This window comes from Saccopteryx bilineata, chromosome 4, assembly GCF_036850765.1.
Source record: "Saccopteryx bilineata isolate mSacBil1 chromosome 4, mSacBil1_pri_phased_curated, whole genome shotgun sequence".
In the NCBI taxonomy this organism is placed as follows: domain Eukaryota; kingdom Metazoa; phylum Chordata; class Mammalia; order Chiroptera; family Emballonuridae; genus Saccopteryx; species Saccopteryx bilineata.
The window spans coordinates 94971980-94994461 of NC_089493.1; the positions used below are offsets into that span (position 1 = coordinate 94971980).

The following is a 22482-nucleotide window of genomic DNA, read 5'->3' on the forward strand; positions in this document are numbered from 1 at the left end:
CAAGTCAGGCTGTCCCTTTTGGGGTGACCAGAAATGAAGAAGGGAGCTGGGTGGCTGTCCACGGCGGGATTCTGGGTGGAGCTGGCTGGGTGTTAGATTCTAGCACGGCAGTACCTCGCGGAGCGTCCGCGCAGAGTGCTGGGCTATCTGGAGCTCAGGCCTGTGGCTTGGCCCAGTCAGGCGGGGCACAGAGGTGCGGCTTCTGGTAGCGGCTGAGCTAAAGTCCAGAACCCTGAGCCCTAACTGGAAGGAGCTCGCGTCCCTTTCCTGCCTTCCACCCGTGCTGCCTCTGGAATCCTCGCCCCACCCGGCTCGCAGAGTTCTCCCAATCGCGAACTTTGATTCTGGCCGCAAGTGACTATGACTGAGTCAGAGTCCAGGGACAGTCCATGCTGGGGCGGGGTTCCAGCCGCAGACGTGGAGAGTAAGTCGGCGATGGTACAGCGCTGCCGGGACCGGCACGTGGAGGCGGGGCGGCCTGGGTAGACCAGCAGCCACGCGTGGCTGGGACGGTCGCGGGGCTATGACGTATGCGCTGCGTCCTGAGCGCGCCGGGGTTTCTAAACTCGGAGAGGGTACGGCTCACACCTGGTCGCTGTCCGGCTGCGACTAAAGCAGCTTTAGCGGGCTGAGCGGGATAGAAGCACCCATGGGTCTGGGCCCGCGCCCCCTCCATAAGGCCGGGCGCCGGTTCCCAGCTGGCAGCAAACGAGGGCGCGGGGCCAAGGGGTCGGGGCACTCCCCATCAGGCCGCCAGCGACAGCTCTGCCCGCCTCGGGACGGGCGCTCGGAGCCGGCTTTAGAGGCGCATCCTCACCTGAGCCCCGAAGCGCTGGGGTATTTCCGCCGGGCGCTGTCAGCGCTGAAAGAGGCCCCCGAGACTGGAGAAGAACGAGGTAGGGAGGACCTTCCGGTTGGAACCAAGAGAGGGACATGTTGGGCAAAAAATCCAGTACAGACAAGGATATTTCCATGGGTTCCCAGGGTGTGGGGACTCCCAATTCTATCTTCCATATCCTCTTCTTCACCCCCATCCCCTAAGTGATGGAAAACCTTATCCTCTGTCTTTCCAGAGCTGATGGTGCACAATGTTATGAAGGAAGTGGAGGCTCAGGCCCTCGCCTTGGCCACAAACAGGACTGGCAGTGAGATGCTGCAGGAACTGTTGGGGTTCAGTCCCCTGAAACCTCTGTGTCGAGTATTGGCTGCGCTGCGCTCCAGCTTTCGCTCTGTGGCCTGTCATCGATGTGGGGTCCATGTATTGCAAAGTGCCTTGCTGCAGCTGCCTCGATTGTTGGGGAGCCGTACGGAGGAGATGGAGGAGGTGGAGGTGGATGGGAATGATCATCCATTGGAGACCCTGGAGGAGCTGGTCCTGGGGCTAGCCTCTGAGGTGTGTGATGATTTTCTTTTCTACTGTGGAGACACACATGGCAGCTTCGTGGTCAGAACTCTGCTGCAGGTGTTAGGAGGAACTCTTCTGGAGTGTGAAAGAGCCAGACATCGTGGCTCCCAGTCACCTGGTAAGTATTATAAGAGAGGGAAGTGGACCTAGAGGAAAGGAGAGTTTAGGAAGTTCAGAAGGAGAGAGAAAACAGAAGAGTCATTCTTTTTTTTTCTCTTTCTTTCTTTCTTTCTTTCTTTCTTTCTTTCTTTCAGAGAGAGGGATAGACAGGAATGGAGAAAGATGAGAAGCATCAATCATTAGTTTTTCATTGCACGTTGCAACACCTTAGTTGTTCATTGATTGCTTTCTCATATGTGCCTTGACCGCGGGCCTTCAGCAGACTGAGTAACCCCCTGCTGGAGCCAGCAACCTTGGGTTCAAGCTGGTGAGCCTTTTGATCAAACCAGATGAGCCTGCGCTCAATCTGGCGACCTCGGGGTCTCGAACCTGGGTCCTCTACATCCCAGTCCGACGCTCTATCCACTGCGCCACTGCCTGGTCAGGCAGAAGAGTCATTCTTTTTTTTTTTCTTTACAGGGACAGAGAGAGTCAGAGAGAGGGATAGATAGGGACAGACAGACAGGAACAAAAAGAGATGAGAAGCATCAATTATCAGTTTTTCGTTGCGACACCTTAGTTCATTGATTGCTTTCTCATATGTGCCTTGACCGTGGGCCTTCAGCAGACCAAGTAACCCCTTGCTTGAGCCAGCGACCTTGGGTCTAAGCTGGTGAGCATTTTTTATTTTGCCAAGCCAGATGAGCCCGCACTCAAATTGGCAACCTCAGGGTCTCAAACCTGGGTCCTTGGCATCACAGTCCAACGCTCTATCCACTGCGCCACCGCCTGGTCAGGCAGAAGAGTCATTCTTCATGACTGAGTTCAAACAAAAGGTCAGGCAATAATACCCTTAATACATGTGACCCACTCTGATATTTCCTTTTTTTTTTTTTTTTTTTGACAGAAGGCGAGTCAGAGGGAGGGACAGATAGGGACAGACAGACAGGAAGGGAGAGAGATGAGAAGCATCAGTTCTTCGTTGTAACACCTTAGTTGTTCATTAATTGCTTTTTCATATGTGCCTTGACCAGGGGGCTACAGCAGAGCGAGTGACCCCTTGCTGAAGCCAGCAGCAACCTTGGGCTCAAGCCAGTGATCTTGGGCTTTAAGCCAGCGACGTTTGGGCTTGACCCAGTGACCATGGAGTCATGTCTGTGATCCCAAGCTCAAGCCGGCAACCTCGGGGTTTTGAACCAGAATCCTCTGTGTCCCAGTCCAACGCTCTATCCACTGCACCCCTGCTTGGTCAGGCTCTTCCTCTTTTTTTTTTAAATTCTGTTTTATTCCATGAAAAAGATACTGGTTGAGACCCACTAAATTGATTTTATGACACACTCATAGGTAGTTACCAACATTTATAAAAACTCTGGGAAATAAGGTTTGAGTTTAGATGAAGCCTGATTTTGGAACATCTTGAATACCTGGCTGAGGAGTTTGGACTATTTCCTATGAACCATGGGAGAGCTGGTTGAGGTTTCTTAAAAAATTAAAACAAATGTCTCAATTTATTCATCTAGATGAGAGGAGATATTCAGTTGTGTCTTGCATCTCTAAGCAGAATCCTTATTCATCTATGGCAGCGATTTCCAACCAGTGTGCTGTGTCATACCGTTGTGCCGTAAGAATTTTTAAACCATGTAATACCTAAGTTGGTCAGGGACACCGACCTCTTTTCCCTTGGATTGTCAAAAAAATGACAGTGGCCAACACAACAATAGCCGTCCAGTGTGAATGAGTCAAAATTACACTTTTTTTTGTCAGATCAGCAAAAAATATATTTTTTAATGTAGCATAGACTTTTAATAATTAGTTTATGTGTGCTACAAGATGAAAAAGATTGAAAATCACTGATCTGTGGAATTCTCCCTCCTGGATGGTGATTTGTGATCTCACCACTGCACACGTTCTTGATCTTCCTTTAGAAGCACAAAGGGCCCCAACTCGGGAATGTAAACCAACTGATTTCGAGGTTCCTGAATCCTTCTTGAATTGCCTTCAGGACCTGAGCTCCTGCTTTCTGAAGGACATTGCTGGTAAGGAGGGAAATAGGAGGAGGGTCTAGGATCTACTTTTTGGAGGTGATTATTTTCAGACAAGGCCCTTATTTAGATCAGTCATTTTTCAAATCTGATCTGGTGTGGTGTTGCTCTACGGACCGTTTGTCCATGGTCCCTTGTACCTTGTTTGTGGTTGTGCAAGTCATCTGGATTTTGGGAAAGCTGCTTTTATTATTTCTGCTCTCCACAGTGTTTATCACTGACAAGATCTCCAGCTTCTGCTTTCAAGTGGCCTTACAGATCTTGCACCGCAAACTGCCCCAGCTCTGTGCCCACTTCTGTAATGCTGTGATTCACTATCTGAGTAATCGCGGTTCCTCAGCAGATGGCAGGTATGGTCAGAGCCTCAGGATTGACCAAGGTTGATGGGGCTGTGTGATGAGGTGGTGTAGGTGTTTTGGATGGAGGGGTTTAAGACTACCTTTTCCTTGTCACCAGCCCCTTACTGCTCTTTCTCCGGGATCAGATCAGCTCCAGACTCCTGGAGCAGGTGCTGCTGGTGTTGGAGCCCCCAAGGCTCCAGAGCCTCTTTGAGGATCACTTCCAAGGGCAGCTGCAGACTCTGGCTGCACACCCCATTGCCAATTTCCCTTTGCAGCGTTTGCTAGATGCTGTCACTACCCCTGAGCTGGTGAGTTGAGAAGTTGACTGGGTCTGTTTCTATATGCTGTTTTGTTTTCTCTTTTTTCAGATAGGCAGGGAGAGAGAGAAGGGGAGGACAGAGATAAGAAGTATTAACTCATAGTTGCTTCACTTTAGTTTATTGATTGCACTGATACGTGCCTTGACTAGGGGGCTCAAGCCGAGCCAGTGACCCCTTGCTCAAGCCAGCGACCTTGGGATCATGTCGAGAATCCCACGCTCAAGCTAGTGAACCTGTACTCAAGCTGGCAAGCCCATGCTCTAGCTGGCAACCTTGGGATTTCAGACTGGGGCCCTCAGCATCTTGGGCCGACATTCAATCCACTGTACCACCACGGGTCAGGCTGTATGCTGTTGTTTTATTTGTTTATGTTCATTGGGCCTTATTTTATGGTGTGCCTGCCTCTGTATATCTGTGTGCTGGCTATCCCCCTTGGAAAGTTATTCCTGGGGCTTCCCAGAGATTAGGGTGAAGGTGCCTTCTTCCCAGAAAGGATTTATTCTGGCTTCTCTCATTTTCCAGTACAGCCGGAGACTGGCTTCATCCAAGTCAGCAGCTTGAGGTCCCATGGCCCACTCAGACTGGGAACTTGGCTACAAATACAAATGAATGCTGGAGCTGTTGCTGGAGCTTCTCTTTTCCTTTGCTGCTTAGTGCCAGGGCATGCTTCCCTGGGATCTCATGGGTTGGGAGTTAGGGTGGAAGGACAGGTTTGATTCTAGTTCTTCTTTCCTCTGAGAGTCTGATCATTTAAAGTCCCCTCCCCATGTGAGACAGCTCCTCTAAGACTGCCCCTTTGTCCTGGACCTTTTTTATCCAGCCAAACCAAAGTCCTGATATTGGCAGTGCTTTTATGTTTTATCTAGTATTTATAGTTGTTTTCTGCAGAAAGATTTCTCTGAATGACTTAGCCCACAGTTAGCACAATGCCAAAGACTCTTTGTCTCCTGTCTTCTCTCAGCTGTCTCCTGTGTTTGAAGAGCTGGGCCCTGCCCTGGAAGCTGTGCTGGCACAGGGTCACTCAGGGGTAGTCATTGCCCTGGTGGGGGCCTGCCGTAGAGTGGGGACCCACCAAGCCCAGGTCCTGCAGCTGCTGTTAGAGGTGAGTGGTTGTTACCTGCAATCCATTTATGCCCTCAGTTCAAATCCTACCTCTTGGACTTACTGAATCTTTAGTCATTGTATCTCTGGACCCAAGAGATTTAATGTTCAGGGAGTTCACAGATAATAGGAGAAAATGAGTTCAAAGCCATCTCATATCCTAGAATGAAAATTGTCTCTTAGAACAAAGAGAGAAGTTTACCAAAGGAATAAAGATTTATTGACCCCTGTTACACATGAAGAGACTGGGATTCAACAGGGCAGATGAGATCCTGTCCTCATGCAGCTTACATTCTTGTGAAGTGAGGCATTCTCACTGCTCCTGAATGCTTTCCTTTGTCTAGAAAGTTGGGGTTCAAGTTGGTTCTCAGATTCATTATGTTTTCTCTTCTCATCTAGGCATTCCATTGTGCAGAGCCCTCTTCTCGGCAAGTGGCCTGTGTGCCTCTCTTTGCCACTTTAATGGCTTATGAGGTATACTATGGACTGGTGGAGGAGGAGGGGACAGTACCTGTGGAACACCAGGTGAGGTAGGGGAGAGGCCAAGCCAGTGACTGATTGGGGACCAGGTCTCCCTAGGCTCAGGAAGCCTTTCACCACTGAGATGAAGCTGGTGGGATCTCTGGCTTCATCCAAGTAGTGGTGATAGTTTGGTGGCTACTTCCTAATTTCCTCTTTCTCCTCAGGTCGAAATGGCCACAGCCAGGGCTCTGGGGGAAGTGACAGTCCTTGGATCTCTACTGCTCCAGCATCTGTTGCACTTCTCCACTCCTGGCCTTATACTTCGAAGTCTGGGTGCCTTGACAGGACCACAACTTCTGGCTCTGGGCCAAAGCCCTGCTGGTTCCCATGTGCTCGATGCTGTCCTGACCAGCCCTTCTGTGACACGCAAGCAGCGCCGTCGTGTGCTCAAGACCCTAAAGGTTAGACTTCTGGCTTCTGCTTTGATTCCTCTGCCTTTATGTGTTTCGAGAACATGAGCTTCCCCCTGGACTGTCCCTCAGAGTCAGGGGAGGATACGCCTTTCCTAGACTCTTTCAACATAGCCTCTAAATTTCTACATCTTCTCTCCCTCCTGTCTCCCCAACACATTTTCATGGACTGCCTTAGAGGGACCTACCTTGTTTGTTTCAATGCAGGGACAGTATGTGGCTCTGGCTTGTAGTCGCCATGGCAGCCGTGTGCTAGATGCCATCTGGGGTGGAGCAGCCTTGGAAGCCCGGAAGGAAATTGCTGCTGAGCTGGGTGAGTAGCAGCACGTCTCTCCAAACTTTCCCTTTCCTTACTGCAGATAGCTGGGTAGCTGGGGGGTGGATTTAAATTCAGCAGAGACTTCAGTTCCAAAGGGTGATCTTGGCCTTGGTGCCTAGCTATCTGCTCTCCCTTTCCCCTCTGCTGCTTGTGCAACCCTGTGCTCCCACCCTTCTTCCCAGCTTGTTCTTTGGAGCACAAGCGATTAACTGTATCCCAAGGCGGCCCAGGGTCCAGGGGAAATGGAGGTACCTCTGCCCCAAGTAGAGTCTCTTCGAGAATGAGGGGTTGACGGCATGCTGATACTGAACATGAATGGTTCCCTTTGCAGGGGAGCAGAACCAGGAGCTGATAAAAGACCCTTTTGGCCACCATGTGGCTCGAAACGTGGCCCTGACTACCTTCCTGAAGCGTCGAGAGGCTTGGGAAAAGCAGCAGGGGGCAGTGGCCAAGCGGAGGCGGATTTTGAATTCAATTCTTGAAGACTGAGGCCTTGGGATCTGGAACTGAGTGTTGATGGGGGAGGAGGAAAGGGAGTGTCTGTCCTGTTCCCTTACTAATTTAAATGGGAGTCGTGGAAGTCAAAAGTCTTATCAATAAATGTTCTTATATTTTTAATGGAAATGTCTATTATTCTGGGAGGAAGGGTCTGAAGAAATAGAGATCTCAAGGTAAAGTCCAAGAGGGCTGTCTTCAGTGTACTGTGGAGCTCAGGGGGAGGGGGAATTGTAAGAACATGTAGCAGTAGCAGCATCAGGTGGTATCACGATGCCAGGGCCAAGTTTGTGGCCTTTCGAGGTAGGTGGGAAGTTGAAAAGATAGCTAGGTAGGGGCAGCATTCCTCAGGAATGGGTATAGGCTAGGGATGTAAGGCATTATGCTGATGGGGTCAGAGGAGAGACCAGGGCAGTTATGTAGTCTGCACTGTCTGCAGGCCCCCAGACTGATATTGTCACAGTCCCTACAGCCGTCTCTTGGAATGAATCTAGGGGCAGAAGCTCCGAGCCCCTTCTCAGTAGGGATGAAGGCGTCCCTGCTGCTGCCACTGGCCAGCCCCTTCCACTACATGGCGAAGGGTAGAGGAGATTCCCAGCAGCATCTGGCCCATGCCATGCAGCAGAGTGGAGATCCATCGGAGCAGCTCCCTGAAGGGCAGAGAAAGAGGCAGTCAGACGGCTAGGGGGCAGCCTGAGGGCTGAGGGCTGCGGGCTCCTCTCAGGGAGAGCTCATGGGTTAGGTGAGTGTAGAAGGGATTAGGGACTGGAACTAGGAATGGGGAAGGAGAACATGTTGGTCTCTGACCTGAGTACTTTCTTTGGCCCGAGTCCTTGAATGTCACAACTCATGGAGTACAGTCCGTAGAATGTGGCTTTGATGTTCAGACTCCCAAAGAGGTCTCGAGGGTTTTGCTTGTACACGTCAAAGGTGATGCGGGCGATGTCCTTGCTGTGCTTGGGCTTCTCCCGGCCCAGGCCGTACGACAGCATCCCACTCTGTGGGCCCCCCCATGAGTACAGTGGACCCTCACCTACTGCCATCCACCACTAATCCCGTCAGTAGTGGGATCTACCCCCCCCCCCCTGGACTGGTAGTCCACCTCTGCCCCAAGACTAGGGCTAGGCAAGAGGAGAGGCTTAGGAGAGAGGAAGGGTTGGTGCCTAGAGCAGCCCCAGTGCAGGCCTCTTACCCTGCTAGGACTCCAGCTCTGCCCAGACTCCAGCACCATCAGGCAAGTGTCATCCTCCAACAGCTGGAAGAAGTCTTCGCTCTCCACGGCAGTCCCATCCTCCTCTAGCACCAGGGTTAGCCCTCCACTCAGCAGCAGGGTCTCCAGTGCCTGCTCAGTGGCAAGAAGCAGGCGGGAAATGGCAGAGCTTGTCCCATGCCCCTTCCCTCTCCATTGGTTGGACCAAGACACTAATGGATATCCCAACTTTACTTCCTGGTGCTTTGCCATCCCTTCAAATGGCTCCAGCTCAGGCCCTGGCCGTTTGGCTCAGTGGTAGAGTGTTGGCCTGGCGTGCAGAAGTCCCGGGTTCGATTCCCAGCCAGGGCACACAGGAGAAGCGCCCATCTGCTTCTCCACCCCTCCCCCTCTCCTTCTTCTCTGTCTCTCTCTTCCCCTCCCGCAGCCGAGGCTCCATTGGAGCAAAGATGGCCTGGGCACTGGGGATGGCTCCTTGGCCTCTGCCCCAGGCGCTAGAGTGGCTCTGGTGGCAACAGAGTGAGGCCTCGGAGGGGCAAAGCATCGCCCCCTGGTGGGCAGAGTGTCGCCCCTGGTGGGCGTGCTGGTGGATCCCGGTCAGGCACATGCGGGCGTCTGACTGTCTCTCCCCATTTCCAGCTTTGGAAGAATACAAAAAACAAACAAACAAAAAAACCAAATGGCTCCAGCTCTCAGTGTCCTTTGGTTGGGGAACCCTCACTAGGAGCTGACCTTTTCCCTATTTGCTCCTGCTCTACTCCTACCATGTCATTGTTATCTCCTCCTGCTTCCTTCCAAGCCACTCTTGGTTTGGAAGTGAAAAACTAACCAGGTTCTTTTGAAGTCCACCCTTTGGGATTGGGCATAGGCTAGGGGTATAAGGCATTAATGCTGATGAGGCTGACAGGATGGAATCTTATCGCCAGCATCCCGCCTTGCTCTCCCCAACCCTTTCAGAGTTCTCCAGAACTTTTTTCAGTAATGACAACCTTTTTGAGTCCTCCCTGGTACCAGGTATCTATGTAGCATTTTACATTCATTATCCTCTTTCACTTATTTAAACAATCCTAGGTGGTGTATTGTTCCCTTTTTATAGAGAAGGAAATTACATTTTGATAGGTTAAATAACTTCACAAGGTTTGATTAGAAAGTGACACAATCAAGATTTAAACTTGATTTGTCATACAAATTACCATTCTATACTGACTTCTAAATTCTATTCCTCTAACCCTCTCTATTTACTCATTCTCTCCCCAAAGAAAAGCCCACTGCTTGGGGAAAGAGATTGACTCAAATGCAGCAGGGAACTTGACCAGGTGGTGGCGCAGTGGATAAAGTGTCGGACTGGGATGCGAAAGGACCCAGGTTCGAGACCCCTGAGGTCACCAGCTTGAGCATGGACTCATTTGGCTTGAGGGGGGAAAAAAAAAAGTTCACAGCTTGGACCCAAGGTCGCTGGCTCAAGCAAGGGGTTACTCGGTCTGCTGAAGGCCCACGGTCAAGGCACATATGAGAAAGCAATCAATGAACAACTAAGGTGCTGCAACAAAAAACTGATGATTGATGCTTCTCATCTCTCTCTGTTCCTGTCTGTCTGTCCCTATCTATCCCTCTCTCTGACTCTCTCTTTGTCCCTGTAAAAAAAAAAAAAAAAAACGCAGCAGGGGTCACTGGGCTCACCCTCCTGCTTTTAGCCCCCAGAGGGAGGAGTGGCCATGTAACCTCAGCCCTTTCTGCTGGTCATTCCAAGTTCCCACTCTTGAGTCCCTGGGCTGCTCCTGGTATAGGAACCCAGGGACTTGGCTCACTCACCTTGTCTAGCAGTTCCTGACGGGTGGCAGCTGTCAGACCTTTCCGGGTGGTTCGCTTGTGATCACAGACACGGAAAGGTCGCTGGGGTGGTGGAGCTGAGGTCCAGACCCTACGGCCAAACTCAGAGCTCATATTGGATACCGACCTTTAGTTAGGAAAAAAAGTCAAGGAGTGAGGAGTATGCTGAGTGTAATAGGGATGGTGGGAGTGGGATGGCTGAGGAGTTCAGGAGGGTGGGATTTTGGTGTTTGGATTAGAGTAGCTGAGGAAGAGTGAGAGAGACCACGGAGTGGATGGAAGTGGTTCAGAAGCGGGACAAGCCCACTGTGGAGTGTGGGAGTGGGGAGGGGAAGGAGTGTGGGTTCATGAATTTCTAGGGGCTGACTGTAGTGTTGTTGACCTGCCCCTATGCCTAGATACGGAGAGTGGAGAGGAAGATTAGTAATCACCTGAGCAGGCCACTGGGGTTCAGGGCAGAGAGGTACTCCATGGTAGAGGGGAAAAGCAGGAGAGTTCCGGGCTGGCTCGTTCTCCGCTGCGCAGGGCTGAAATGGTGATGTTTTCTGTTACAGAGCTGGGACCTCAGCCACAGTGAGGTGGAGGATGAGTCAAGCCCGGACTCTGGCCGCTGCAGTCTGGCCTGTAAGAAGGGCAAAGTCCGAGGGGAGGGAGAAGAGGAGGGAGGGGTCTAGATGGGATCCTGGAGGAAGGATTAAGGCCCAGAGCTGCCAGGCAAAAGCCAAGGAGGCTTCGTGTAGGTGTGTCACATGGCAGCATGTGATGTGAGAGCTATGTAAGAGGATGGAATGTCTCTGGTGTTTTGCTTTGTATGGAGGGAATTTCTAGTATAGAAGCTGCATTATGTGATTTGTGCTGTTCATGCTGCCACCTACTGAAAAATCCATAAACTGCAGCCTTAGGGAAAGGGAAGCCCAGCTAAGGACGGGATCATGGGCAGGGTTTGGAGAAACAGGAGGTGAGGCAGGGTGTCTGGGTGGGATGTGAGAAGAGGATGGCTCCTGATACCAAAATGCTGTTTAGGACTCTGGCCTTTCTCCTTTCCTGCTCTTATTTCTCCGTGGTTTAGGGGAACCCCTAGCTCAACATTTCTCTGGTTTCGTTCTGTAAAACTGCCTGCTCCAGCCGCACTGGATCAGTCACATTCTCTCATCTTTCCCCTTTGGCCAAGTAATGGGCATAAAGGAGATGGCAAAGGTGGGAGGGTGTCCTTTGATGGCATCAGAACTTTAGCTTTGGTGCTCCTTGTCCCATCGCTCACTCTCTCTCTCTCCTTTTGTTTTTTTAGTGAAAGAGAAACAAAGACAGAGACAGACAGATAGGGACAGACAGATAGGAAGGTGAGAGATGAGAAGCATCAATTCTTCATTGCGGCACCTTAGTTGTTCATTGATTGCTTTCTCATATGTGCCTTGACCTGGGGGCTCCAGCCAAGCCAATGACCCTTTGCTCATGCCAGTGACCTTGGGCTCAAACCAGCAACCTTGGGCTTCAAGCCAGTGACCTTTGGTCTCAAGCCAGCAACCTTGGGGTCATGTCTATGAGCCTACGCTCAAACCAGTGATCCCACGCTCAAGCCAGCAACCTCAGGGTTTCGAACCTGGGTCCTCTGTGTCCCAGGCCGATGCTCTGTCCACTGCACCACTGCCTTGTCAGGCTGTCTCATCTCTGGTTTCAGCTGTGGCTGTGATGGATAGTTTTGTGGAAGCTCAGACTCCACACAACTGTCAAGACAATGAACTCCTCACATGAGTGCAAGTCTCACTGTTTTCCTGCCTAAAAGTCTTGCCTGAAGCTTTGGCAGTCCAGTCAGCCCCCTGACAAGTGTGTATTGGAGCACCATTGCTTCCTCCTTCCGGAAGGCATCCTGTGCCCTTTCTGAGACATTCCTGCTGTCTACTGACGGAGCTCAATAACACTCGTTTGTCTTTCCTTTTCCCTCTCTTCTGCTGTCACTCCTGCTTCCAAAGCTGATCTCCCAACTACAGGATTACCTGTACCCATGCCCTTAACTCAGACTCTGCTTCAGAGGGGACCCAATTGGAGACAATACTGGTGCCCTGGCTCCCAAGGAACCCCCAGTTCTGGCTGTGGACCGGCACAGACCCTTCTTTTCCCTCCCTTCCACTTTATCAATCTACCGGGTCCTCTCAAATGTCTTCATTTCCAAGCTTCGCCTGACTCCTCTATCAGAGAAGGCTTCTTTTCAGTTTGTCTCTCTACCACCCTTCCCTTTTTGTCTTGTCCTGTATCCTGGTGCAGCCTAGGAATGTGGTCCCTTGGTTGTATGCTATAACCCCAGTCAGGTTATATGCCCCTTACACCTCTATGCATTTCCCCATTCCCTTGGTTGTATGCTATAACCTCAGTCAGGTTATATGCCCCTTACACCTCCACGCATTCCCCCATTCCCTTGGTTGTATGCTATAACCCCAGTCAGGTTATATGCCCCTTACACCTCCACGCATTCCCCCATTCCCTTGGTTGTATGCTATAACCCCAGTCAGGTTATATGCCCCTTACACCTCCACGCATTCCCCCATTCCCTTGGTTGTATGCTATAACCCCAGTCAGGTTATATGCCCCTTACACCTCCATGCATTCCCCCATTCCCTTGGTTGTATGCTATAACCCCAGTCAGGTTATATGCCCCTTACACCTCCACACATTCCCCCATTCCCTTGGTTGTATGCTATAACCCCAGTCAGGTTATATGCCCCTTACACCTCCACATATTCCCCCATTCCCTTGGTTGTATGCTATAACCTCAGTCAGGTTATATGCCCCTTACACCTCCATGCATCCCCCCATTCCTTTGGTTGTATGCTATAACCCCAGTCAGGTTATATGCCCCTTACACCTCCATGCATTCCCCCATTCCCTTGGTTGTATGCTATAACCCCAGTCAGGTTATATGCCCCTTACACCTCCATGCATCCCCCCATTCCTTTGGTTGTATGCTATAACCTCAGTCAGGTTATATGCCCCTTACACCTCCACGCATTCCCCCATTCCCTGCAGAACTTAGCACCATGCTTTACTCCGAAGCTCCCACTGACAGCCCAGTGAGGGCCCCGAGGGTGGAATGACTGAGGCAGAGCCCAAGGCAAGCAGTGAGAGGGGTAGGTAGGAAGCTGTCGGAAAGGGAGGCTCAGCAGAGTCAGGAGTCTGGAAACAGGTAAAGAAAGAACAGCAGGGAAAGTAATTTAGGTCACCTCTGCTGAGTACAGACCAGGAGGCCAGAAAGCACAGGGCTGGCTGCAGGGTTGGGACGGTTGGGACCAGAGTGTGGGGGTCCGTGATGGGGATAATCAGCACAGAAGCAGGATCCAGGGTCGGGACTCAGCAGTGTCTCCACTCACCCACCTACACGACCAGGGAACCTTATCCGCACCCCTTCAGCGTATCCTGTTTCCTGGGGAGCAGGACCTCACATGCCTGTACCTGTCAGTGATGGGAAGGAGGAGGATGAGGGAGGGGCCCCAGGAAAAGCCCCACCTTGTTCCTCCTCACTCTCGCCTCACCCTCTGCAAACCTGACAGACACGGGAGCGGAGCAGGCACCTAGTCCATTGCTGCTCTGCTTTCAGCCTCCCCAAGCGTCTGGCGAGGCCCTGCACCCCTGCCCTGCTAGCTGCTAGCTGAGTAAGTATCAATAGATCTGCCTAAGTGCTTTTACTCCCACCACTCACTGTTGTCCTGAGGTCTAGGGCTGGTGCTGGACAAAGAAAGGTGGGTAAAGGGGTGGAGGTGGTGCCTGCCTGAGAGTCAGGACTTGGGAGGTCAGCAGACTGAGACCAGGGGATTTGGGCTCCAAGAAGTAGAGTTTGAGTTCAGACTGGAGTCCCCCAGAAAGCCAAGGCTCCCAGACAGAAGAGAGGCAAGCGGTAGGGAAGTGGGGGAGGCACTGTTCCTTTTCACTTGGCATCGGGGTTAGGTGGGCTTTCGTCCCACCCCCTGAATGCGTTCTATGGCCTTTTCCAGCCCCCTGTACGTGCAGAAGGATAATGGACTGCTACCGTCCCCCGGGGAACGAGACGCTGCTGAGCTCCCCGGCCTCTCGGGCCACAGGCACCGCCTTCCTGCTGCTGGCGGCGCTGCTGGGGCTCCCCGGCAATGGTTTCGTGGTGTGGAGCTTGGCGGGCTGGCGGCCTGCACGGGGGCGACCGCTGGTGGCCACTCTCGTGCTGCACCTGGCTCTGGCCGACGGCGCGGTGCTGCTGCTCACGCCGCTCTTCGTAGTCTTCCTGGTGAGGCAAGCGTGGCCGCTGGGCCAGGCGGGCTGCAAGGCCGTGTACTACGTGTGCGCGCTCAGCATGTACGCCAGCGTCCTGCTCACCAGCCTGCTCAGCCTGCAGCGCTGCCTCGCCGTCACACGCCCCTTCCTGGCGCCCCGGCTGCGGAGCCCGGCCCTGGCCCGCCGCCTCCTGCTGGCCGTCTGGCTGGCCGCTCTGCTGCTCGCTGTCCCGGCCGCCGTCTACCGCCACCTCTGGGGGGACAGCCTGTGCCAGTTGTGCCACCCGTCGCAGGCCCACGCCGCCATCCACCTGTGCCTGGAGACTCTGACTGCTTTCGTGCTGCCCTTCGGGCTGGTGCTCGGCTGCTATAGCGTGACGCTGGCGCGGCTGCGGGGCGCCCGCTGGGGCTCCGGGCGGCAGGGCGTGCGGGTGGGCCGGCTGGTGAGCGCCATCGTGCTCGCCTTCGGCTTGCTCTGGGCCCCCTACCATGTGGTCAACGTTGTGCAGGCCGTCGCCGCGCTGGCTCCCCCCGGAGGGGCCCTGGCGAAGCTGGGCGGTGCCGGCCAGGCGGCGCGAGCTGGAACCACGGCGCTGGCCTTCTTCAGTTCCAGCATCAACCCGGTGCTCTACCTCCTCACCGCGGGGGATCTGCTGCCCCGCGCAGGGCCCCGCTTTCTCGCGAGGCTCTTCGAGGGCTCCGGAGAGGCCCGAGGGGGCAACCGCTCTAGGGAGGGGACCATGGAACTTCGAGCTACCCCTCGGCTCAAAGTGGTGGGGCAGGGCGGGGGCAATGGAGACCCCGGGGGCGGGAAGGCAAAGGACAGTCAGGAATGGGACCCTTGACCCCACATCCTGCTCTCCCCCATCTCCTTCCATCATCTCTCAAAACTCAGAGAACCACTCCGGAGCGTTTGGAAATCCTCTGACCAGTTTGGATCTGTCTGGACAGAATTATTATATACCTGGGGTGGGCCCAGATTCTTCCAAACTGCAGGATTGCACGGGGTGGAGGTCATGTTAATGAATATAGTGCACTTGCAGGTTGGCATGTGCCCATGTGCCAGAGCTGCTAACTTGTTGCCAGCAGTTATTGAGAAAGACACTGTGTAACCATTACATCATGGCTCAAGAGTGCCCCCTCTGGTGGTTCAGCATGCCTGAGCGGTTCTGAAGCTACCTGGTTTCCCTGCTGGGTCAGGCTGAGGCTGGGCAGTGCCAGCCTTCAGTGGCACCTGGACCTGTCCTCCCCAGCCCAGGTGGCCTGGTTCCCTCAGGCCAACCCATACAACCACTCTGTAAATAAAGGGAGAAAGAGGAAGGAAAGGTATGGGCATTTGGATGTAGGGTGGGGATGGGATTCATTCTCAGGGGTCTATAAGAGCCAAGTAGGGGGCGGAAACTGGCTCTAGAACAGGGGTCTCAAACTCAACTCAGCATGTGGGCCGCAGAGCAAGATCACAGCCGTTCGGAGGGCCGCACTAGGTCTACAAAAGGCAACTGTTATGCAACAGTTTTCTCACTGCAGTTGAAAACAAACAAACAAAAAAAATCGGTACAACAAGCACAATCGTACATGCAGTTTACTCAGTGTCACAAAACGACCAGAAACTGTAGTTCGCATCACAACTGCTGTTAACTAAGCTAATATCTAGCTAGGATGCTAGAGAAATGAAAAATACAAGTAGGTCCCTAGGCTTACTTAATTTCATCCAAAATATTTTGACTTCGTGGATTAGTCTGCGGGCCGCACAAAATTGTTCAGTGGGCTGCATGCGGCCCGCGGGCCGCGAGTTTGAGACCCCTGCTCTAGAAGGTGAAAATCAAACTGTGTGGTTTGAGAGGAAAGTTTTCTTGTCTTGTGGTTGGCACATGGGGAGGTGCACTGTGAGTCTGAGACTTATCTTCCTCTCTGGGTCCACCCCTCAAGTCACCTGACTCAAAGAGGAGCCCAGGAATAGGCACTCCGCTCCCCTAGATGATGTTGGGGGATTGGAAATGAAAGAGTATGAGGAATGGTGTGGATATTTGGAAGACAGGAAGACTTTTTCAGCAAGGTATCACTTCTCTTTTCTCCTTTTTTCTCTCTGCCAAGGCTATAAAATTTTTTTTATTGATTGATTTTAGAGAGAAAGGGAGAGAGAGAAAAACATCAATTTGTTGTCATATCAGGACAACACTCTGATCAACTGAACTACCCAGCCAGGACTTTTCTGCCATCTTGACTCCTCCCATGACTGCTAGCTGTCCCTTACTCGCCCTCTCCAATACTTCCCAGATCCCATCTTTTGGAATCCCTCTACCTTTAGGCCTTAAAACTGTTCTGGATCCTGACCCTTTTGAGTTTTGGATGCAAGATGGGATTCTTTTTAGGGGACATCCATGTGCACACATGTGTGGTCACTGGGGTGACCAGCTCAACCTGGTTTGCCCAGGACTTTCCCAGTTTGGCAGTGGCTGTCTCTTATCCCTGCCCCCTCAGTCCTGGCAAACTTAGATGTTTAGTTACCTGAGTTCTGGTCAACCTATTACCCAAGTTCTACTTTAGTGACTATTCATACCACCTAGTCAGCTGCCAAGAGAAAGCAAAGGAAATCCAGGCTTCAGGGTCACACCTAGGCCACCAAAACTGAGTTGGGTGGAACTTTGGACTCTGGGGACAGGTAGTTTAGAGTATCTAGTCTGGGGTGGAGGAAGAAAGGCCACTGACACTGATGGATATAGGGAGCAGCTTGGCAGAAGAGGCAAAGATAGTTCAGTTTGTGTCAGAAGGAGACTCTGATTGACCCCTGAATTCTGAATCAAAAGTTTTTATCTCACAACACTGACTGCGAGGCACCTTTCTGTCCTCATGCGCGAGGGCAGAGTCCCTTACTTCCTCTGTTACGTATTCCCTGTCTCATATACCCGCTGTGGTCAGAAAGCCCTTCCTCAACCCTGCATGCTTGCTGCAGTTTCAGCACATTTCTTTTCATGGCATCCTCTGCCTGACAGCTCCTGTGTGAACTCTGCTCTGGCTTTCCTCAAAGCACAGAAAGTGGGGTACTACAAAAGGTAAGGAATATCCATGACCGCCATTACACTCTGCAAACTTCCTGCAAGTGACAGAATTGAAAGGGCAGCAGGAGGTCAGATTGAAGAAAAGACTTCATTCAGTTCTTAGCTTTTCCAGGAAAATTCAAGAAAAGAAAGAAAGAGTGACTCTTTGGGGGGGGGGGGCTGCTTCCCTTTCCACAGCCCTGGTTTTCCCTTTTGGCAAGGAAGGTGTGAAGCATCACTGTCCCTATTCCTTCATGCCTGACCCCTATACTCAGCCTCTACTTCTTGTGTGTGCCTAAGGTGAGACTGGACAGTCAGCTGTGGGAAGGCAGGAAAAATGCAGTGCTGACCTCCTTGTCCAGTGCCCAGATCTTAAATTCAAACTCATGTTCAGTGTAGCCACATGGACTAGCATAAGGCAAATGGTTGGGGAAGGGGAAGAAATTGGCATTTTGTGTAATACTAAGGAAACCCTTTGGGATTAGCCTTCCACCAAAAGAAGGGAAAATTGGCCTTGGCCAGTTGGCTCAGTGGATAGAGCATCAGCCCAGCATATGGATGTCCCAGGTTTGATTACTGGGCAGGGACACAAGAGAAGTGACCATCTGCTTCTCTCTCCCTACCTTTCCCCTCCTTCTCCCCTTCCTCTCCCTCTTACCCTCCTGCAGTCAGTGGCTCGATTGGTTTGGGTATTAGGGCACTGAGGATAGCTCAGTCAGTCCAAGCATCAGCCTCAGGCTACTAAAAATAGCTTGGTTGATTTGAGCATCAGCCCAAGACAGGGGTTGCCAGGTGGATCCTGGTCAAGGTACATGAGGGAGTCTGTCTCACTATCTGCCCTCCTCTTACTTAAAAAAAAAAGAAAAAAAAAAAAGAAGAGAAAATTGATTAACCTAGAATCAAACTAATTTTTTTAAGTGAGGGGAGGGATTGGAGTGCTGGAAGAGACTTCTCCTTCCAACTCCACTCATGACTTCAAACCCAAGCCAAGACAAAGATACTGGTCTCTCTCTCTTTTTTTTTTTTTTTTTGTATTTTTCTGAAGCTGGAAACGGGGAGAGACAGTCAGACAGACTCCCGCATGCGCCCAACCAGGATCCCCCCGGCATGCCCACCAGGGGCAATGCTCTGCCCCTCCGGGGGTCGCTCTGCCGCAACCAGAGCCACTCTAGTGCCTGGGGCAGAGGCCAAGGAGCCATCCCCAGCGCCCGGGCCATCTTTGCTCCAATGGAGCCTTGGCTGCGGGAGGGGAAGAGAGAGACAGAGAGGAAGGAGGGGGGATGGGGTGGAGAAGCAAATGGGCGCTTCTCCTTTGTGCCCTGGCCGGGAATCGAACCCAGGCTGACGCTCTACCGCTGAGCCAACCGGCCAGGGCAAAGATACTGGTCTCTTTAAGTTATTATGTTACAACCCAAACCTGGACCCTAACCAGAGCTCTAACCCACATTTCCTATTAATCTAAAAATCTACTTTTCACACTAAATATAGAAACACTTGCCTGACTAGGCGGTGGTGCAGTGGATAGAGCATTGGGCTGGGATGCAGAGGACCCATGTTCAAAACCCTGAGGTCGCCAGCTTGAGCGCGGGCTCATCTGGTTTGAGCAAGGCTCACCAGCTTGGACCCAAGGTCACTGGCTCGAGCAAGGGGCAAGGTCTGCTGTAGCCTCACGATCAAGGCACATATGAGAAAGCAATCAATGAACAATTAAGGTGCCGCAACGAAGAACTGATGTTTCTCATCTCTCTCCCTTCCTGTCTGTCTGTCCCTATCTGTCCCTTTCTCTGTCTCTGTTACCAAAAAAAAAAAAAAAAAAAAAAAAAGGATAAAAAATACTCAACATTCTACCCTCTCAATCTGAGCCCATTTCCCCTCTCTGGCTTCCCTCCCTCCTCCTCCTATATGACACAATTTATTATTCTGTTCAATTATCCAGTCCAGACTTGCATAAAAGGCCACGCCTCAGTCTACTCACTCCTGCACCCCTCTTTCTTTTCTCACTGCCCCTTTTTGGGCTCTTCTCATCTGGCTCCACCCCTGAGGGTCCTCCTCCCTGCTAAGCTCTTTTGGAATACAAAGATTATCCTTCCAGTGAAGGAAGGAGGTACAGTCTCAGCCCCACCCTCAGGAAGATGTGTCTTCCCCCTCCTCTGCTCCGTGGTACTTCCTCTTTGGCTGACTTAACTGAGAACATCCAGACCTGGGGCCAGACCCCTGGCACTGTGGCAGACCGAGGGATAGGCTATACCACTCTACCCTGATCCTGGATCAGCACCAGCTTCCAATCGGCACCCAGCAAAGCCTGTAAGTAAGGATCCTGGGAGTAGGGGACGTGGTGGAGGGATGGGGTGCAGCCATGAGGGAAGGTACAAAGGAATTTATGAAGAGATCCTGACCAGCAGAAAAAGGACTTGGGGGGATTTGTTCTTCTCTATGTGAACTCCTTCCCATCCTGTTATTCTTGGTGCACCCTGGGCATCTCTGGAGAGAGTGGGTAGGGAATTGGAGAACATCAATGGGACTGAGGGAGCTAAGGACCTGGCAAGGGATGGAGAAGTTAGCCTTTTGAGGGGTGCAGCCTTAGTAAAGAAACCCCCCTCTCTAAATTCAGCTCTGGGTTTGAGGGTCTCCTAAGGAAAAGAGACTGAAAGGGTCTGGAAATGTTACTACTGCGGTTGCTGTGTATTTTGCAATTGGGTCTGTGGGCAGGAAGGGGCCCTGTGGCCTAGTTAGGAAATTAGTCTTTTTACTCAGCCAGATCTCCTAAGACAGGTCAGTGGCAGTGATACTGCGAAGGTGCATCTGCTGCTGCTGAGTTGTAGAAAGACTGGAGTACTCAGGTTAGGTGTGTCCAGGGTGTCAGAAAACCCTTGGACCCCTACCCTCACGCACATGTCCACCTCACCCTCCAGATCCTTGCAATGGCCACGAACATAACATCTTCTGCACCATCCTCATCTGTAGATTCCACGATCGCCAAGCTGTCTATGGGCCTTCTGTCAGTGGCTCTGGCTGTGGGGCTCCCTGGCAACAGTTTTGTGGTGTGGAGCATCCTGGTCAGGATGCGAAAGCGCTCTGTCACTGCCCTGCTGGTACTGAACTTGGCCCTGGCTGACATGGCCGTATTGCTCACTGCCCCCTTTTTCCTCAACTTCTTGGCCCGAAGGACCTGGATTTTTGGAAGTGCTGCCTGCCGCCTGTTCTTCTATGTTTGCGGAGTGAGCATGTATGCCAGCGTCTTGCTTATCATGGCCATGAGTCTGGACCGCTCGCTGGCGGTGGCCCGCCCCTTTGTGTCCCAGAAGCTGCGCACCAAGGCGATTGCCTGTCGGTTGCTGGCGGGCATCTGGGTGGTGTCATTTCTGCTGGCCACGCCCGTCCTCGTGTACCGCAACGTGACATCGTACCCGCATGGCCAGCTCTGCTACCCGGTATACCCCAGCGAAAGGCACAAGGCCTTCAACCTGCTCTTCGAGGCCCTCACCGGCTTCCTGCTGCCGTTCCTGGCCATAGTGGCCAGCTACGCCGACATCGGGCGCAGGCTGCAGGCCCGGCGCTTCCGCCGCAGCCGCCGCACTGGCCGCCTGGTGGCGCTCATCATCCTGGCCTTCGCCGCCTTCTGGCTGCCCTACCACGTGGTGAGCCTGGCCCAGGCCGGCCGCGCGCTGGCGGGCGTCGCCGCGGAATCCGGACCGGTGGAGATGCTGCTGCGCCGGGCCCGCGGGGTGCTTATTGCTCTGGCCTTCCTCAGCAGCAGCGTGAACCCCATGCTGTACGCGTGCGCCGGCGGCGGCCTGCTCCGCTCGGCAGGCGTGGGCTTCGTCGCCAAGCTGCTGGAAGGCACTGGCTCTGAGGCCTCCAGCACCCGACGCGGGGACACTCTGGGCCAGACCGTGAGGGGCGCCCCCGGCCCTCCTGAGCCTGCCTCAGCAGAGGCACTCACTGTCTCCACCAGCCCTCTCGAGTGACATGAACTGGACCAGGCCTGGGTGGTGGTGGTGGTGGAAGGACGTTTGCTTTCCTCCCGGAGGAATGCCCCCACGCTGGCCTGACCCCGCTCTGCACCTCCAGGAGTGTGGGGGGTGGAGCGGAAGAAGAGGGAGGGGAGAGGCAAATAAGGGCCGAGTCAGAGCCTGGGTCCCCTGGGCAGCTTTTCGATTAAAACTGGTCTGAGACTGGATTAACCCTGTGTGTGAGCATGTGTATTATGGGAGGTTGGGGTGCTCCTGGGTGCCTTTATGCAGATCCATCTCCATAGTTGAGAGGCACATCCTTTAGTTTACCATGATTTTCAATTTTGGATGGGACACAAATACAAACATAGAAATCAATCCCTCCACCCCGCTATCCCCCCATTTTGAGGCAGGTAGCCTGCAGATCATACTTAGAAAAACATAGGTTTGCAGACTCCTGAAGGGTCTGACCAAGTAAGACCACCCCTGTGAGCTCATTGCTCCAGACTCCCTGCCTCAGCTCACCCTCTGAGAAAATTGAGCACCGCTGTGGGACCTCTACCCTGAAGCCAATGATGGTTATCACTGTTAGCATGACTCCAACTTCCTGCCGGTAACCTCCTTCCTCTCCGTGATAGGTTAGGTGTTCTAGGGCATTGCTTTCCTTCCCTCCATCTCCAAGGAGGCCTCACTTGAGAACCACGTCAGTGGATCTTGTTCCCTAGAATTTACAACAGCATTTCACCAACCACCAAAACACACTCTGACACAGAGTGGGTCTGAGGGTACTCTGTGACTGTGGTCACCCTTAGGAAATGCAGATTCCCCAAAATGAGAGTGATGAGTCATTCTTTACTAGGAATGACTGTTGCCATAGAAACCCTCTGATCTAACAACATTTTAGGAAGATGGAAGTAGCAGTGGCAGTAGCATACTTTTTAAAATCTTTCCCATAAAAAAAAAAAAAAGAGCAACTAAGAGAAAAACAAAAAGTCCATATGCAACCTGACTAGGCGGTGGCGCAGTGGATAGAGTGTCAAATCAGGACATGGAGGACTCAGGTTTGAAACCCTGAGGTCGCCAGCTTGAGCGCGGGCTTATCTGGTTTGGGCTCACCAGCTTGAGCATGGGGTCACTGGCTTGAGCACGGGATCATAGACAT

General features: G+C 52.5%; 4 protein-coding genes across 4 annotated transcripts; 3 read left to right on the forward strand and 1 right to left on the reverse strand.

Moving 5' to 3' along the window:
• The first annotated feature begins 114 nt into the window (after positions 1-114).
• NOP9 (NOP9 nucleolar protein) lies at positions 115-7177 on the forward strand. The gene is made up of 10 exons (XM_066277601.1): positions 115-896; positions 1074-1523; positions 3430-3540; positions 3755-3896; positions 4003-4195; positions 5169-5309; positions 5708-5833; positions 5995-6231; positions 6448-6553; positions 6891-7177. The coding sequence occupies exons 1-10, from the start codon at positions 650-652 to the stop codon at positions 7046-7048; spliced, it is 1911 nt and encodes a 636-aa protein (XP_066133698.1). The 5' UTR covers positions 115-649; the 3' UTR covers positions 7049-7177.
• Positions 7159-10715, reverse strand: CIDEB (cell death inducing DFFA like effector b). Its single transcript, XM_066277607.1, has 5 exons — positions 10526-10715; positions 10077-10221; positions 8247-8396; positions 7862-8052; positions 7159-7704 (listed from the first exon to the last, which is right to left on the reverse strand). Exons 1-5 carry the CDS (start codon positions 10564-10566, stop codon positions 7572-7574), a joined length of 660 nt encoding a protein of 219 aa, XP_066133704.1. The 5' UTR covers positions 10567-10715; the 3' UTR covers positions 7159-7571.
• A 2906-nt stretch (positions 10716-13621) lies between these two features.
• On the forward strand, positions 13622-15662 carry LTB4R2 (leukotriene B4 receptor 2). The gene is made up of 2 exons (XM_066277605.1): positions 13622-13738; positions 14078-15662. Exon 2 carries the CDS (start codon positions 14101-14103, stop codon positions 15172-15174), a length of 1074 nt encoding a protein of 357 aa, XP_066133702.1. The 5' UTR covers positions 13622-13738; positions 14078-14100; the 3' UTR covers positions 15175-15662.
• A 3874-nt stretch (positions 15663-19536) lies between these two features.
• On the forward strand, positions 19537-21529 carry LTB4R (leukotriene B4 receptor). Its single transcript, XM_066277606.1, has 2 exons — positions 19537-19671; positions 20280-21529. The coding sequence occupies exon 2, from the start codon at positions 20289-20291 to the stop codon at positions 21333-21335; it is 1047 nt and encodes a 348-aa protein (XP_066133703.1). The 5' UTR covers positions 19537-19671; positions 20280-20288; the 3' UTR covers positions 21336-21529.
• Positions 21530-22482: the final 953 nt, after the last annotated feature.

Coding starts and splice junctions, on each gene's coding strand:
- LTB4R2 (XM_066277605.1), top strand. CDS start 14,101: ATGGACTGCTACCGTCCCCCGGGGAACGAGACGCTGCTGAGCTCCCCG.
- CIDEB (XM_066277607.1), bottom strand. CDS start 10,566: ATGGAGTACCTCTCTGCCCTGAACCCCAGTGGCCTGCTCAG. Junction 8,397..10,076: donor GTCAGGAACTGCTAGACAAG/GTGAGTGAGCCA, acceptor GCCACTGAGCAG/GCACTGGAGACCCTGCTGCT. Junction 8,053..8,246: donor AGAGCTGGAGTCCTAGCAGG/GTAAGAGGCCTG, acceptor GGGGGCCCACAG/AGTGGGATGCTGTCGTACGG.
- NOP9 (XM_066277601.1), top strand. CDS start 650: ATGGGTCTGGGCCCGCGCCCCCTCCATAAGGCCGGGCGCCGGTTCCCA. Junction 4,196..5,168: donor CTGTCACTACCCCTGAGCTG/GTGAGTTGAGAA, acceptor GTCTTCTCTCAG/CTGTCTCCTGTGTTTGAAGA. Junction 6,554..6,890: donor GGAAATTGCTGCTGAGCTGG/GTGAGTAGCAGC, acceptor TTCCCTTTGCAG/GGGAGCAGAACCAGGAGCTG.
- LTB4R (XM_066277606.1), top strand. CDS start 20,289: ATGGCCACGAACATAACATCTTCTGCACCATCCTCATCTGTAGATTCC.